Raw genomic sequence first — 17,341 nt, 5'->3', positions numbered from 1 at the left:
GTATGTAGCTGTTACTTCCGACCACGAGGGGGCGATGATCCGCTGTGTCGCTGTTTCCAGCCGCCAACAAACATGGGACAGAAGAAGGAGAAGTAGAGGAGGAGGAGGAGGAAGTAGAAGATGATGGTTTTAATAATTCACCAGTGAAGAAGCAGCAGTAGAAGGAGTCGGCGACACTCACCAGTTTGCTGCTCTGTGTTTTATCACCTGTTCTTCACACTGACAGGTGAGTTAAAACACCTGCGCGTGGTTTATTTGAACGGTTCTTCTCCTTTCACTGTGTTCACGTGCAGCGTCAGGAAACTAATGTTGTTAAAGCTGCTAGTTAGCTGAGAGCTAACTTTAGCTGCTGCAGCCACAGCCTCCACCTCCTTTTATTATTATTATTTTAATACCAAATCTTAAATACGATATTCTATTATGTTTCTGAGACGAGTCGTTTCCTTTCAGTGTTTTCTTACCTAATTTGTGTATTTCATTTAAACATGTTGACGTTTAAAACCAAGTAGCTAATGTGAACTGAGCTTTAAAGGCCAGAGGAGCAGACTGAACCTGGTTAAAAGTCTCTATTTAATGTTTAACAGTGTTTATGACTTGGAGAACAAGTGTTTTTATTTGGATATATGCAAGTTTTAATCACGATTTGTATGCTGGATTGTCAAAATCGGATCTTTTGCAACTCTGGTTTGGTGTTAACTTCAGGATTGGGCCCATTTCTTAACTAGATAAGTCAAATTTTGTAATTACATAAATGAAGACACAGTAAATCCATCCTAATGTGACAAAATAATTACAGAAATGTGCCTAAAATGGTCAATATTTAGATTTTATGTGAGGAAACAACATGAACAAGACTTGTAAATATATGTAAACTGTTAAATATGTGTTAATAAATGCATTTATAGCTGCATTAAGCTCATGTATTTGTAGTAAAGCTCTGGTGCTGGTTGCTCTGACCATGTTACGTTACGTCACATGGTTTGGGCCATAATTTGACTTTGCACTTTGCAGAAGAGCAGCATGAGGAGATCTTCAGATAACCAGGAAACTATGTGGTTATTCAGGATACGACGGCCCACCTCACCTTTCACACACTTAACACGTCTTTCCACAAAAAAAAACAAAACCTGTTGCAGCAGAGCCAGGTTTTCTTTATTTTCTTTTTCTTTTTCTTTCTGCAGTTTGTTTATTTTTAACGAGGATCAGCTCATCGAATGCATGCACAGTGCACACCTCCACGTTTTTCTGTTTAAAGTTTCATCAGGTTGCTAAAGAGATTTTTTTTTACTTATGTAAGAACTTGTAAAACATGGGGCTAAAAGTTCACTGACCCCCGACTCAGCTCCGCTCCACCGTTACAGGCTAATCCATCTGCAGTTTGAAGGATTGTGAGACTGTTGTGGACCCTTTTGTAATTCAGCTTGCACAAACTAACCTGTACCATGCGATTATCACGTCATGTGGCAGCAGTGAAATGCATAAAACCCGTCAGACACACAAGCTGCAGCCGACGTTGATGTAAAACACCAGAATGAGGAAAAGTCTGTGAATTTGAAACATTAGAAATATAACATCACAGAATTGTTGATTGTGTTGGGATCGGTTTTGACCCGGGTCTTAAATCAGCTGTGAAACACACTAAAACATTATTATCTATCATCTCTTGGTTGCATTGTTAGGCTTCCTTATGCATGAAAAAGTTGGTTTTTGCACTTATGATTTCAGTTTTAACTCTCATTAACGTTATAGCACATAATTTTAATAAAGCGCATTTTAAGAATTTTGTGGAAAATAATGTTTTATTTTGTTTAAATAGAGGTTTCTGACAAAGTCAAAGAGCCTTGATGAAATAAACAAATGTATGTGGTACTTTTATGTATTAAAAACCTCAAAAAGGGTCGGTGGTGACCCAGTTAAGAACAATAATTACAGTTAAAACTGAAATCATAAGTGCAAAACTAACTTTTTCATGGATAAGGAAGCCTAACAATGTAACCAAGAGATAAATGGAATGATAAGTAATTGTTTTTAACACAAGAGGGAGGTTAAGCGCAACACAAATTGCTTCAAAGTGCTTCACAAATAGAAAAAATAGATTAACACAATGGAAAAGACAAATTAAAGGAATAGCAAATGAGTTGTAGTAAGATGCAGAGAGGTGGAGCCGCTCCCAGCAGCTCATGCAGCGTGTCTGTCGGCCGACTCCCACTGGTTTCAACATGGCAGCGGGTTCAGACCGTGGACTGGAGTGACCTCCCTCCTTCGGTCTCCAGACCTGAATCCAGTGGATCAGGTGATCGGCCGGTTGAGCTGAACGTGCAGCAGCTGAATGACGCGACGCAGACACGTGAACAAGGAGCAGAGTCTCAGAGAGAGAGAGAGAGAGAGTTCAGAAGTTTCCAGAAAAACGTATTGAGGATGAAAAGCTTGTGTTGTTTCAGAGCAAAGACCAGTCAGTGTTAAAGGAAATCTTATTTTACTTTGCAGATACATATTTGGAAGGAAGTTTCACTAAACTTCATGTTAATTAAAAGACTTTTCCTCTGTTTCCTCTTTGCAGATTAGTACAGAAACGTAGACGATGCCGGAGACTGTGAATAATCCTTTTCAACATATAGTTGAGCCTCTGGACCCGTCGGAGCCGGAGCAGCAGTTTTTCAATCTCTCCAAGCTCGGAGACAGTCGATATGGTAAAAACACATTTATACTGAATTATTGATATTGTTTATTGTTGTTTCATTGAAATGAAGACTATTTATTCTTCCTGGGGTCCACATTAAATCACACAGAAGAAGAACATTACAGCATTTTCACAAAAGTATTGCATGCAGTCATTCAACGTAAATGTATTAATATGATTATAGAGAGTTCAACGAGTGAAGTTTTAACCTGAGGCTGCTCTAGTACTGTAACTATGTTTTACATTTGTTGGTTGAAGCTGCAAGAACAAAAACACAGATTTACGTTAAAGGGATAGTTCAACATTTTGGCAAATTGACCCATTGCCATAATCCCTATAGTCATAGGAGTAGGTTTGTTACCTTTAATTGTCGGTGCAAGCTATTTTTAGAACGGCGGAGCAGAGCTGCGAGCTGGTCATTCACCATTCACCACGCTATGAGATAATAACAGAACGATACCAGACAGAGTTGTTTTAGAGGTAAATTCATGCAAAACCGCTGATGCTCGTTCCCGTCGGGGGGCAGTTTTTCAGCAAGCAGTCTCTGCATTTACCTCTAAAACAACTCTGTCTGGTAACGTTGTGTTATTATCTCATAGCGTGGTGAATGTGCAGGTCACAACTTGTCCACCAGAGCGTTTTGGAGTTGTTGGATTGTGTATTTGATGAGTTTGACGAGGGAAACCAAGAAATCCCATGAGCCTCCGTAGCGTAGCTCTGAGCAACTCGCGGCTCTGCTCCGCCGTTCTAGAAATAGCTAGCTCGCACCATGATACATGGTGTCAGTGTTGTAATGTTACAGAGGTTCACATACTGCTGTTCTTCTGTTTGTCAGAGCGTCTCCCGTTCTCCATCCGCGTCCTCCTGGAGTCCGCCGTCAGGAACTGCGACGGGTTCCTGGTGAAGGGCTCGGACGTGGAGAGCATCCTGAACTGGAAGAAGACCCAGGCTGAGACGGTGGAGGTGCCGTTCAGACCGGCCCGGGTCATCCTGCAGGACTTCACGTGAGTCGGCACCATCCGTCTGTATCAGAGAGAAACCTTTAGGAAGCATTATCATGTTTCAAAGTTATTTTTAAAACGCATTTTTCACCCAGATCTACATGAATTTATTAAATTTAAGTCTGTAGAAGGTCCCAGCATGAGTTGACCAGTGATAAGAAATATCTTAATGTACAAGGACACATCTTTCTGTTTGGTTTTGTATTGTTTGTGATTTTCTCCCCTAGCTTTAAGTGTGGTTATATTCATTGTTGTTGGTAAATTCTGAAAATAAAATTGAATCTGATTATTACAAAGTGCAGCCATGAAGATATGGGTGTGAAATAAAAATCTATTGACTATTGAATATGGCAAATTTATATACTCAGAGTCATAATCCTTGACGACCAGCCAGGACGTCCTCGATGAGAATAGAATAGATTCTCCAATAATAAATAAATTTACGATTAACAGTATCTGTCTGATTTCCAGTGGTGTTCCTGCGGTCGTGGACTTTGCTGCCATGCGTGACGCTGTGATGAAACTGGGCGGCGACCCAGAGAAGATTAATCCAGTTTGCCCGGCCGACCTGGTCATCGATCACTCCATCCAGGTGGACTTCAACAGGAAGTAAGAGCAGCGCTGTGTCTGTTCCTGCAGACAGACGGATACATGAACATCTCTGTGTGTTTCCTGAGGCTTTAACATGTACATTTGTCCCTAAAGGTCTGACAGCCTCCAGAAAAACCAGGATTTGGAGTTCGACCGCAACAAAGAAAGATTTCAGTTCTTAAAAGTATGAAAACATTTAGTAACCCTTTAATTTACAGCCCGCTGATTCGTGACAATGTCAAGAAACAGGCAAGGCCTCTTTATTTATATAGGCAACTCAATGAACTTTACATAAAGACAAAGCATTTAAAAAGAACAGCATAAAAAACAAAAGCAAGAAAAAAGTAGAAGGGAAAAAAAATGCAAATCTAAAATGATGATTTAAAATTATTTAGAAGAGCTCAGCCATAAGCACATGAAAAGAGAAATGTTTTTAACCTGGATTTAGAAGTGGTTATAGTTGTATCCAAGAAATAACAATTAATTGCATCATAATGTCTAGAAATAATGGTACATTTCATAATAATGTTGAGAAATATGGCCAAGAAATAACTGTCAATTGCAAGAACAGGAGAAACATTTCTTTCCCAAAAAAATCAAAATCTTTTGCCTTTATGAAAAACATGACATTACTATGAAATTGAATTGAAATCTAGGCTATTTCTGGACATTATGATGCAATTAATTGTTATTTCCTGACATTATCACATAATTAACGGCCTGTAAATTAAACAAAACCCATAGATATTATTTTTCCACGTCTTTTCCCTTTCCTTCAGCTCTTAAACATCTCTTCCCTGTTTCTTTCCCAGTGGGGCTCCAAAGCCTTCAGGAACATGCGGATCATCCCTCCCGGATCGGGGATCGTTCACCAGGTCAACCTGGAGTATCTGGCCCGGGTGGTGTTCAACCACGACGGGTTCCTCTACCCCGACAGCCTGGTGGGCACTGACTCCCACACCACCATGATCGACGGGCTGGGCGTCCTCGGCTGGGGTGCGTTCATCCAGTCTTGTTTCCTTGGTGTCCATCAGGGTCCCACTGCAGCGTACTGTAGATGTGGTTTATAATTAGATGAGTTTCCATCAAGGACTTATCGAGGGAGAAATCCAACTGAACTCATTATAGAGGATGGAAACGTGTTTAGTAGCTTTAAACTGTGATAAACCTCAGCGCTGAGTGTGATGAAAGCAGCTTGTGTAGATGACATCACCATGATCTAGAAATGGTTGAAAATAGTTTCAAAAATCATCTTTTTCTAGTCAAAAGAAGACAGATTTTATTGTTTTATCCTGAAATAGTAACTCACATCCCAGTACAGACCTTGGATTTCAACTGTGTTTTCAAAATGTCAAAATTGTATTTCTTTTAGTGTGTTGTTGTAAACTTGCCATTTATTATAGTTTCCAATTAGATCACTCAATACTTTATTTATTGTCTTCAAAATTAAAAAATGAATAAATTAAAGTTAAATAATGAAACTCAAATGATAAATATTAAGAACTATAATCAGGTAACAGGAAAGGGTAAAAACAAAGAAAACAGACTTACAGAAATAATCAACAAACAGTCATCTAGGTGATGTTGTCGCAGTCTGAAAGTTCTTCAGAGGATTCTCAAATCGATGAGAAATAAATAATACAATAATAAATTAAAAATCCAATTAAATACAGTCTTTCTTAATGGCATGTGCTTCACCACATTTACAACACTGACCGTAGGGACGTGCAGATCTGAAGAGTCAGTTTGATGAGAGAGTTCATGGAAGCTGAGCTGTGGTTTCCCATTTAATTGGCTTTGGTTTCTGGTTTAGTCATGAGTTTTGTCATCTGCAGTGTGATCAATAAAGATTTGTCTGTTTGTTTGTAATGAACCCTGCAGGAGTGGGCGGGATCGAGGCGGAGGCGGTGATGCTGGGTCAGCCAATCAGCATGGTCCTGCCCGAGGTGGTGGGCTACAAGCTGCACGGGAGCCCGGACAAGTTCATCACCTCCACCGACATCGTGCTCACCGTTACTAAGGTAACAGCACTCACCATCATCATCGTGATCGGTTTTTCACACATTTTCTTCCTCACATCAACACGTTTTTAACCCTTTCTCCGTCCCCTCAGCACCTCCGCCAGGTGGGCGTGGTGGGGAAGTTCGTTGAGTTCTTCGGCCCCGGCGTGGCCCAGCTGTCCATCGCCGACAGAGCCACCATCGCCAACATGTGTCCCGAGTACGGCGCCACGGCGGCGTTCTTCCCCGTGGACGACGTCAGCATCCAGTACCTGGAGCAAACCGGTGAGTCGCCGGGAGAAAGAAAGATGGATGAAGAGTCAACTGCAGGTTTCTGAGGAGCAGCTGTCAAGCTTGTGACACCGTCTTACTCCAACAAACTCCCACCTTAAAGTTTTAATAAAGTAGATTTTGTAAATATTCATCAAAATTCTTTGCACCAGACTATTAATATGTTTATTTCTGCATTTTAAAATGGGAGTCAGTCGGTCTGACTCAAAAGTTGAAGTGTCCACATTTGAATAAGAGCAGTTTTTGGTATTTCTGTGTTTTGGCTCCATTTTTCAGTTTCTGAAGTCGCTCATTGGGTTTGAGACTAAATAATTCAGACTAGCTCTTCTCTACATTGTTTTTTTCAGGATTATGAACATATATATGTGTTTTATGTTCTATTTATTTGTCTCCTGTGTTGTGATTCAGGGCGAGAAGCCAAGAAGCTGGCCTACATCACCAAGTACCTGAAGGCCGTGGGCATGTTCAGAGACTACAACGACGTTTCCCAGGACCCAGACTTCACCCAGGTCGGTCTCAGACTGTTTTAACCCCTTTTCCACCAAGCTAGTTTCAGGGCTAATTTTGAGCCAGAGTCTGGCTGGGGGCGTGGTTACCTGGCCAACAGGACCGGCGCAAAGATATACGTAGACGTTATCAATGTTATGTTTGTTAAACTGTTTTGTAATCGATGCAAGCACAGGTGAAGCGAAGAAACCCAGCTATACGACTAGAATCAAAACGTATTTGCTGTTCGCAGCGGTGTAGTGGCTCTGACTCGGCTCCTCGTCAGTGGAAAAACACACCTAACTGTGGAGGTTTGTCCAGCCCAGAAACACATGAGGGTTGTTTGATTTTAAGGTGAAATGCTAAGTTTTATTCAGACCAAAGACGACCTACAGCTCTGATACAAACAGGAGGTTATAGCATGAATTAAAACAACAAACACCACCAGGTGTTATTGGAGTCTCTGAGTGGTGTCTTACAAAGGTTGTTAGGATTCTTCCTGAGCACAATGGAGATACGATTCCATTCCATTCCATTCGATACAGTACCGTTCCATTCCATTCGATGCAATACCATTCCATTCCATTCGATGCAATACCATTCCATTCCATTCGATGCAATACCATTCCATTCAATACAGTACCATTCCATCCCATTTGATACAATACCATTCCATTCCATTCGATGCAATACCATTCCATTCCATACAGTACCATTCCATCCCATTTGATACAATACCATTCCATTCCATTCGATACAATACCATTCCATTTGATGCAATACCATTCCATTCCATTCGATGCAATACCATTCCATTCCATTCGATGCAATACCATTCCATTCAATACAGTACCATTCCATCCCATTTGATACAATACCATTCCATTCCATTCCATTTGATGCAATACCATTCCATTCCATTCGATGCAATACCATTCCATTCCATTCCATTCCATTCAATACAGTACCATTCCATCCCATTTGATACAATACCATTCCATTCCATTCGATCCAATACATTTCACTACGATACGACACAACACACTTATTGTCTCCATAGGGAAATCAGTCTTGGACGACAACATGTTCACCATTAACACCAGAAACTTGATCCTCTGTTCCGCCTCTTCTCTCCGTCAGGTGGTGGAGTTGGACCTGAGCTCAGTGGTCCCCTGCTGCAGCGGCCCCAAGAGACCACAGGACCGAATCGCTGTCTCTGAAATGAAGAAGGACTTCGAGGCCTGTCTGGGAGCCAAGGTGCAGACCTCACTGCTTCTAGTTTTAGACTTTTAGACAATTTGATCATTTACAGCTGGAAGAGGAAGAGTTTATCAGATTGTATTAGATTTCTGTTTGACTTCATCATCACTTGTTTTAATCGTCATTCGTCCACTGTATCATCTCCGCTTCTTGTGTGTGTGTGTGTGTGTGTGTGTGTCCAGCAAGGCTTCAAGGGTTTCCAGGTTCCCGCTGAGCGTCACAGCACCGCCGTCCCGTTCCAGTTCAACGGTAAAGAGTACACGCTGAGCCACGGCTCCGTGGTCATCGCCGCCATCACCAGCTGCACCAACACCAGCAACCCCTCGGTCATGCTCGGAGCAGGTGTGTGTGTTCAAGTTTCAAATTTAAGTTAACTTTATATGTCACATTAAGTAATTACAGTGAAATTCTTATGTACCTTTTGGTCATTTGCATAGAAAAAAAAAACAAAACAAGAATATAAAAAGAAAATATTTAAAGAGATAGTTCAGAGTTGGAGGTAAATTCATTCAAAACCGCTGATGTGCATGTTCAGGGACAGTTTTTCAGCAAGCAGTCTCTGTATTTGCCTCTAAAACAACTCAGACTCATAACGTTCTGTTATTATCTCATAGCGTGGTGAATGTGCAGGTCACAACTTGTCCACCAGAGCGTTGTGGAGTTGTTGGATTGTGTATTTGATGAGTTTGATGAGGGAAACCAAGAAATCCCATTAGCCTCTTTAGCGTAGCTCTGAGCAGCTCACGGCTCTGCTCCGCCGTGCTAAAAATAGCTTGCACCGACAATTAAAGGTAACGAACCTACTGCTATGACTATAGGGATTATGGCAATGGGCCAATTTGCCAAAATGTTGAACCATCCCTTTAACAATAATAGAATAGAATAGAATACTTCCTCTCAGCTCAGTTGTTAAAGATAATAAACGCTGTTGTTGTTGTTGTTGTGTTCAGGCCTCCTGGCGAAGAAAGCCATCGAGCTCGGTGTGAGCGTGAAGCCGTACATCAAGACGAGCCTGTCGCCGGGCAGCGGAGTCGTCACCTACTACCTGAAGGAGAGCGGCGTCATGGACTACCTGTCTAAGCTGGGGTGCGTTAGTTCACGGTTATTGATCCTTTGATAAGTCCTCAGTTTCTAGTGTTTTTTATTCAGCGTCGTACAGACTCAGTTTGCGTCTTTAACTTCTTTATTAACATCGTTTTTTCGGTCCCGACAGGTTCGAGGTCGTCGGTTACGGCTGCATGACGTGTATCGGGAACAGTGGGCCGCTGCCTGAGCCGGTGGTGGAGGCCATCACCAAGGTAACGGCCGTCCAGTCGGCATTCGTTTCCACTTGTGTCATGTGACCTCCCTCCTCTCACCCCTCTGTGTGTGTGTGTGTTTCAGGGCGATGTGGTCGCTGCAGGAGTTTTGTCAGGAAACAGGAACTTTGAGGGTCGCGTCCACCCCAACACCAGAGCCAACTACCTGGCCTCGCCGCCGCTCGTCATCGCCTACGCCATCGCAGGAACCATGAGGATCGACTTTGAGACGGAGCCAGTCGGTGAATAGACACACAACTAAACACAAACAACCACTGATGGGCTTTTATTTTATAGTAAAAAAAATGTACAGTAACAGTCAGGTTTGATGCTGTAATCCTCCTCTGTAACATGATTAGAGCTGCAACAATTATCGTCAACTATTTTGATAATCAACTAATCGTTTTTTTAAGAAAAAAAGTCCAAATTCTCTGATTTCAGCTTTTAAATGTGAATATTTCTGGTTTCTTTGTTCCTTTATGACAATAAACTGAGCCTCTCTTTCGTTTGTGGACAAAACAAGACATTTAAGGACGTTATCTTGTGGTTTGGGAAACACAGATTGACATTTTTCTACATTTATTTAAACATTTTATTGACCAAACAACTAAAATAATCGACAGATTAATCGATAATGAAAATAATCGTTAGTTGCAGCCCTAAACATGAAAAGACACAAAGAGCTCGAACAGTTAATTTCAGGTTAATGCACTGACGCTGTAAAATATTTAATTCATAAACACCAGATCTAATAATGTTGATGGGATAAACTCGTCCTCTCTGTCTCTGTGCAGCCGTCAGCGCCGAGGGGAAAGAGATCTTCCTGAGAGACATCTGGCCGACGCGGGAGGAGATCCAGGCCGTGGAGAGGAAGTTCGTCATCCCATCGATGTTCAAAGAAGTTTACGAGAAGATCGAGGTCGAGTCACGTTCACTTTGTCTCGTCATGTGGTTTTATTGAGACTTTAAAATCGAACAGGTTGTTACAGAAACGACCTTAGAAATGAGAAATGACCTTGGTGTAAGGTGAACAAGTGACAGAAGGAGAGAAGGAGACAGAGAAAGAAAGACAGATGGGGAGAGAAGAGGAGTCGGAAAGAAACAATGACAAAAGGTAGGAAGGAAAGAAAGGAGAGAGAAGCATTGATAGACAGTGGGCAGCAGAGAGAAAAAGAAAGACGAGAAAGGGAGACAATAATACAAATAAGATGGAGACAGAGAGAGACAGGACAAGAGAGAAAGAAAGGGAAAAAGAAAATTACCTGACTAATAATTTCTGTAGTGGCTTGTCCTGTAGCCACTACTGGATGCTGATTGTTTTGTTTTAGACTGCTACTCGAGCAGACAACAAACCAACAAAAACCTATTTGCGTTTGAAACGTTTAATTTCTTGATGAAGCCACTTATCATATACAATAAACAGAAAAAAAATGCTCAAAAAGCTGAAGCACCGCTGGAGCACAGTTCAATAACTGTTTGCTGCTGCCACCTAGCGGTTTGATGGTATAATGTTAAAAAGAAAACATGGCTCATACAATTTAGTTACATTAAACATTAAGTGAAAGTTGTCAGAATGATAAAAGATGGAGAAGAGATGAGGAAAAAATCGCTGAGATGAGTTGATCCAGGATCAGTGACTCTTTATCTTAAATTTTTATTTCAGATTTCACTTCTCCTCCTCCCTCCTTTCACTCATTTACTCGTTTAATAGAAAACCACAGTGTGTGAGCAGTAATAAGGGGCTCACAGATCCACATCTGATCCCCTCCAGATTAAATCCCAGTCTCGTCTCTCATGTTGTTTCTTCTTCTCCGTCGTTCCAGAAAGTGAACGAGCGCTGGAACTCTCTGGTCGCTCCCTCAGACAAACTCTACACCTGGGACCCGAACTCCACCTACATCAAGTCTCCGCCGTTCTTCGATGGTTTGGTAAATAACACTCAGTTAACAATATTATTGTTATTATATTCATCGTTATCAGTTTCTGACCCGTCTCTCTCTGTCTCTGCTCCAGACGATGCAGCTGCAGCCTCCTCGCTCCATCACCGACGCCCAGGTGCTGCTGAACTTCAGCGACTCGGTCACCACCGACCACATCTCTCCTGCAGGAAACATCGCCAGGAACAGTCCGGCTGCTCGCTACCTCACCAACAGAGGGTGAGCAGCCGCACGTGTGTGTGTGTGTGGAGGGTTACTGTAGTTTTTTTCTTTTCTTTTCTGCATAATTTATTCTTGTGTATTTTTACCCTGTTTCGTTCATACAAGCCGTGCTTTCACTTTAACTCTATTTAAATCATAACAGTACAGATCTTTGTTTTTTTATATATATATATTCTTGTCTTTATAGTTTTATTCCTTACTTCTTTACATGCCCTGTACTCTTTGCTACTGTTACAAGTGAATTTCCTACACATAGGATCAATATAAAGTCTTGTCTTATGTCAAACAACCAGTCAGTCTGTAAAACTATGAAGCTCAGGTATCCTCTGTCTGATTTGAGTAGAAAATGTGGAAACTATTTTCCTTCATCTCCTACTTGAGATCACAGCTGCGTCTTTCAGTCTGTTATGTTCATTTAAAGCTGTCGTAAACCTGAAGACTGAGTTGTAATGAAAGTGAAACAAGAGCGTGGGGTCAAAGTCTAAAGTCATCGTCAGTTTATTGATGATTTCTGGACATACAGGATTGAAATTTAGTTTCTGCTCCAGCCCAACGCTGCAAAAAACTATAGCATATGACAAAAGAAAAGATAAAGAAGAAAAACTTTACATTATATACAATAGGAAAAAATAAAACTGTAAGAAAAGATCAACTCTGTATCTAAATTGTCGTATCGTGTTTTTCTCCCGACAGTCTGAGTCCTCGTGACTACAACTCGTACGGCTCTCGTCGAGGCAACGACGCCGTCATGGCCAGAGGGACGTTCGCCAACATCCGTCTCTTCAACAAGTTCCTCAACAAACAGGCGCCGCAGACGCTCCACCTGCCGAGCGGAGAGACGGTCGGTGTCCAGCACGCCGTCGCACTGATGCGTTCACTGTCTCTGACTCAATGAAACCTGATAATGATGAGAGGATGAAGATGAAACATTCACACAAACACTAAATATATGTTCAGTCATTAATTTAGTTGTTTAAAAAGCAGAGTTTTGTATTTTAACAGTGTCAAAGCTAAATGATGACTGATCCATCCACAGCTGGACTGATGTTGTGTATGTGTCGTCCTGTGTTGTGTCCAGATGGACGTGTTCGATGCCGCCGAGCGGTACCAGCAGGCCGGCGTCCCTCTGCTGGTTCTGGCGGGGAAGGAGTACGGCTCAGGAAGCTCCAGAGACTGGGCGGCTAAAGGACCGTTCCTGTTGGTGAGCAGCTCCAACCTGCACTGTACTCAAACACCACCACAAATATTAGAAGACCCTCCCTCACAATAATATCTATATCATGATATTTGTTTGTATATTCAAGATATTGTATTTTAGATGTACAAAGCCTTTTGTAGAACAGTTAGCAAAAGTAAAGTGCAGCTATAGTCTGTAATGTATTTAATATTTTAGTGAGATCTAAGTAATTATGTCAGTAGATTAATAGTTATTCACTATTAAGTTTTCAAATGTCATGATAAACTTCTCTTTTTTGTTACCCATTTTCTATTAAATTTTTTGAAGAAATAAATAGAAATGTGGCAATAAATGTGCAAAGAATAAGACAAGTATAATAAAATAGCAAAAAGAAAATAAAAACAATGATAAAATTACTAATAGAAATCTTACTAACAATAATAAGAAATTCAAAATAAGAAACAACCCCATTCCCCACGCCCTAAACCTCCAGGGGTCCAAAGGTGTGGTCATTTTTTATAATCTAAAATATAGGAAATCAGACAAAAGTATATAAACATACACTTAAATACATCCGGCTAAACTTTTCTGAAATCCACTATCCAGATAAAAATCTGGCTGAAGGAAATCGAGCGTCTCAAAGAGGTGAAGACGTGGAAGTTTCAACCACATTATTGTCTTGATCAGTGAATATGATGTTATTTGCAAACAGAAAAAAAAGTAGAAGAATAAAATAAACAATAAAAATCAACTGTAGACTTTGATGAATTAAACATTTGAGAAAGTTTAGTATAGACATCAGTAGATTTGAAATCCACCGTCAAGATAAAAAATCTGTCTGAAAGAAATTGAGTGTCTCACAGGGATGAAGACTGATGTTTCTTTGTGGTTTTATTTTGAAAGGGCATCAAGGCGGTCCTGGCGGAGAGCTACGAGCGGATCCACCGCAGTAACCTGGTCGGCATGGGCGTCATCCCTCTGGAGTATCTCCACGGAGACACGGCCGACAGCCTGGGGCTGACGGGTCGAGAGCGCTACAGCGTCATCATCCCCCAGCAGCTGACGCCCAGGATGACGGTGGACGTGAAGGTCGGTGAAGAACAAACTACTTCCTGGGTCCAGCTGTTCAAAAGCAACATGATCGGATTTTAGATAATAGATCGGATCGAATCTTGAAAATGGGTTCTGAGATCAAACCCTTTCTGTGTGGGATCTGGATAATTTTGATCCAAAACATCAGGATTATTCTGATCCCAAATATTTGGTGGATTCAGGAAAAAAATTTGATTTAAAGGGATAGTTCAACATTTTGGCAAATTGGCCCATTGCCATAATCCCTATAGTCATAGCAGTAGGTTTGTTACCTTTAATGAGCTGCTCAGAGCTACGCTACGGAGGCTCATGGGATTTCTTGGTTTCCTTCAGCTCGCGGCTCTGCTCTGCCGTTCTAAAAATAGCTTGCACCGATAATTAAAGGTAACGAACCTACTGCTATGACTATAGGGATTATGGCAATGGGCCAATTTGCCAAAATGTGGAACTATCCCTTTAAATTAAATTCAAACTGGTCAAATAATACAATATTTATAATGTAGTATATATAATTTTATTGATTTATATTTTGCACCTGGTTTTTAAACCATTAGAGTGATGAAGTAGATAAAGTTAACTTTTGATTACTCCACAAATTAAGAACTTTTCCCCAACTACTGCACATTTCTATGAAATTTGAAGTTTGAATATGAAACGCATGAAAAAATATTCAGTAATTTACTGTATTTTTTCCCCCCTTTTTTGTGGGTCATATTTTGCTTTGAACAACAGGGATAAAAGTAAGACAGATTATGTGATCCTGGATGGCAAAACATGGGATTTCAAAATCCGGATCTTTTTGATCCAGATGAAACCTTTTGAACAACTGGAAATCTGATCAGAACTCTATCTATCTATCTATCTATCTATCTATCTATCTATCTATCTATCTATCTATCTATCTATCTATCTATCTATCTATCTATCTATCTATCTATCTATCTATCTATCTATCTATCTATCTATCTATCTATCTATCTATCTATCTAATTTAAGTCTAATTTAACGTCTCTCTCTCTCTCTGTGCAGCTGGACACGGGGAAAACCTTCCAGGTGCGGATGAGGTTCGACACGGACGTGGAGCTGGAGTATTTCCACCACGGAGGAATCCTCAACTACATGATCCGCAAGATGTCGGAGAACTGAGCGCAAGAAAACAAGAAAAGAAACTAAAAACAAACAAACAAACAGGTTTTAATTAGTCTAATTACTCTCAGCTACAGCAGCTGCAGCAGGGTCGAACCCCCTCTACATGTTAGTGCCGTAGTTGACCCGGGAAACAGGAAGCACCGTCCAGTCAGTCGCTCTCCGAGAGCTGAAAACAACAACAACAACAACATTAGTGTGAATGGAGACAGAATATTCTCATAGTTTTTTGAGATTTGCTGCTAATGGTAAAATGTTTTTAAACACTTTAAACACGCACATAAAGACCTGAGGGGAGAAGATATGCAAGGTAGGAAAATGCTTGAAATGAGTCAGCTTCATTTTAACCCTTCAACCAGATGTTCGTCTTTGTTTCCTGATGTTTTTTTGTTTTTTTTTAACCCTCCTGAGACGTGACGTGGCACATCTGGAACAGAGGAGGTGAAATATCTTAGTTTATTACTTCTTGGCTTTTGATTTAGTGCTTCATTAGTCTGAACCGCAGTCCTCTGATCTGGAGAACTGATGTGTTTTTGGCCTCTAGTGACAGTTTTTAAAACAAAAAAAAAACAGTTTAATTTATCGGGTCTTGTCCTCGTTTCATTTCGACAGGTGACGTCACACATTCCCACCGATAGTTTTGCACTAGATACACTAGATACAAGAACAAAGACTGAAGAATAAGAAGTTAGGACGGACAGATAGTGACAAACACTAGTGCCAGGTTGTGATAAAGCAGATTAACTTTTTTTTTTTTTTCAGACATTCCAGATTTAGTTGTAAACCGGCTTTTCTCCTCTCAAATGTGTCAACGTTAATGTTTTCAACTGCCTTAATGATGATGATAATAATGATATTAATTATAATAATAATAATAACACCATGTGTTTGCTCATCTTGTTTTGTGTTTATCCTCAAACACTGATCGATGTGATTATTATGAAACCTGACAAAACCCATGTTTCTGTTGAACGTTCATTAATCCACAGAGCTCTGATCAATAATAATAATAAAATGACACTGAATTTGTATTTCAGATTTTTTTGTCATGTTTATTTTTGTGCAGAAGGAACCGATATAACTATTATTAGTCTCCGTCTGAACTTCAGACACTTAACACAACAATCAGGAGTGTTATTTTTAAAAGCACTGGCGGACAAGGAGGCTGAGAATAGTTCCCTGAACGCTCTTTAATTCCATAAATAGTCTTTCGGGCCGACGGTGCTTCGCTCTCTGATTGCGAACAGTGAGGGTTTTTGGGGGATTTTTTTTCTCTTGAAGCAGCTCGTTATCGACTGGTCTATTTTTAACCTGACAGGAGCAGGGGAAGTGAGCGTTTGTGGTCGGCCGAGTGTGTGAGCTGCTGCCTTCCTGTGCTGCTCTGGGCTCAGTCTGTCTCAGATGACTCCTCGTTTCAGCCACCAGGGGGCTCCCTTTAGGTTAAAACACTGAGTTTTCATATGTTAAAAATAAAAATACATGTTATAGAAGTAATGTATAGGACTGTATATATATTTAGTGCATCGGTTAAGCTGCAATATTTCATACACTGGGGTGAAATACATTGAGTCAGAGTGCATTATGGGTATTATACGCAACAGATCTGAAATAGGAAGAAGATTATGTCCATGAGTGCACAACAGTGTACATTATTTCGTTCCTCTACACTGTCACTGTCAATAAAGTTATAGTCAAAAATGACCAATTAAAACTCCATTTGAATAATAGGAGTATAAAACTTTACTTTAGTGACTAGGAATAAGTGTTCAAGATGAACCTAGTGTTTTCTAATCTTTTTGCACTTAAAAATTGTTAAATGTGTGTTTTCATTCATAAATAATGTGTGTAGTAGTAGAAAGAGAAATGTAATAGTATCTCCAGGGTGTGGTGCTGGCCTGTGGCAGGCTGCCACAGTGAAAACAGATCCGTGTCTTCATTGTGTTCATGATGACTCTTCTCATTCATTGTTAATTATCCTGAAAGGACTGAAGGGTTGGAACGAATGACCACTTTCATAATTATAGTATTTAAACCTGGTTTCTATAGAGATCATGTTTAAGTAGCTGTTTATCTGTGACGTGAGCCGTCTATATGAGACTCTGGTGGTTTTCTTAACCAGAAGGAGGATCTATCTTCTCTCTGTGGTTCATGTTTCACCAG

The 17,341-nt window shown here is 40.6% G+C and overlaps 1 protein-coding gene across 3 annotated transcripts; it reads left to right on the top strand.

Moving 5' to 3' along the window:
* Positions 1-101: 101 nt before the first annotated feature.
* aco1 (aconitase 1, soluble) lies at positions 102-15,552 on the top strand. Of its 3 annotated transcripts, none has more exons than XM_085806482.1 (21): positions 102-226; positions 2,561-2,690; positions 3,516-3,684; positions 4,153-4,290; positions 4,387-4,456; positions 5,085-5,268; positions 6,154-6,293; positions 6,386-6,557; positions 6,972-7,072; positions 8,190-8,306; positions 8,492-8,651; positions 9,260-9,395; positions 9,523-9,607; positions 9,693-9,849; positions 10,402-10,526; positions 11,431-11,535; positions 11,621-11,763; positions 12,460-12,607; positions 12,845-12,967; positions 13,847-14,032; positions 15,065-15,552. In XM_085806482.1, exons 2-21 carry the CDS (start codon positions 2,582-2,584, stop codon positions 15,179-15,181), a joined length of 2,685 nt encoding a protein of 894 aa, XP_085662608.1. In that variant the 5' UTR covers positions 102-226; positions 2,561-2,581; the 3' UTR covers positions 15,182-15,552. The 3 variants fall into 3 exon arrangements, with proteins under 3 accessions (XP_085662608.1, XP_085662609.1, XP_085662607.1); XM_085806483.1 differs by lacking the exon at positions 102-226 and adding an exon at positions 2,338-2,452; XM_085806481.1 differs by lacking the exon at positions 102-226 and having other exon boundaries at positions 2,471-2,690.
* The last annotated feature ends 1,789 nt before the right edge of the window (positions 15,553-17,341 follow it).

Source organism: Trachurus japonicus, chromosome 18 (assembly GCF_045865225.1).
Source record: "Trachurus japonicus isolate A0001 chromosome 18, Traja_1.0".
Taxonomy (NCBI): Eukaryota; Metazoa; Chordata; class Actinopteri; order Carangiformes; family Carangidae; genus Trachurus; species Trachurus japonicus.
The sequence above is the reverse complement of the archived record's forward strand: the minus strand, read 5'-3'. Positions and strand labels throughout refer to the sequence as shown.

Bases quoted from the DNA above. Each gene is read 5' to 3' on its own strand.
- aco1 (XM_085806482.1), top strand. From the start codon at position 2,582: ATGCCGGAGACTGTGAATAATCCTTTTCAACATATAGTTGAGCCTCTG. The intron at 5,269-6,153 runs GTGCGTTCATCC...TGAACCCTGCAG, and splicing joins GCTGGGCGTCCTCGGCTGGG to GAGTGGGCGGGATCGAGGCG. The intron at 6,558-6,971 runs GTGAGTCGCCGG...GTTGTGATTCAG, and splicing joins CCAGTACCTGGAGCAAACCG to GGCGAGAAGCCAAGAAGCTG.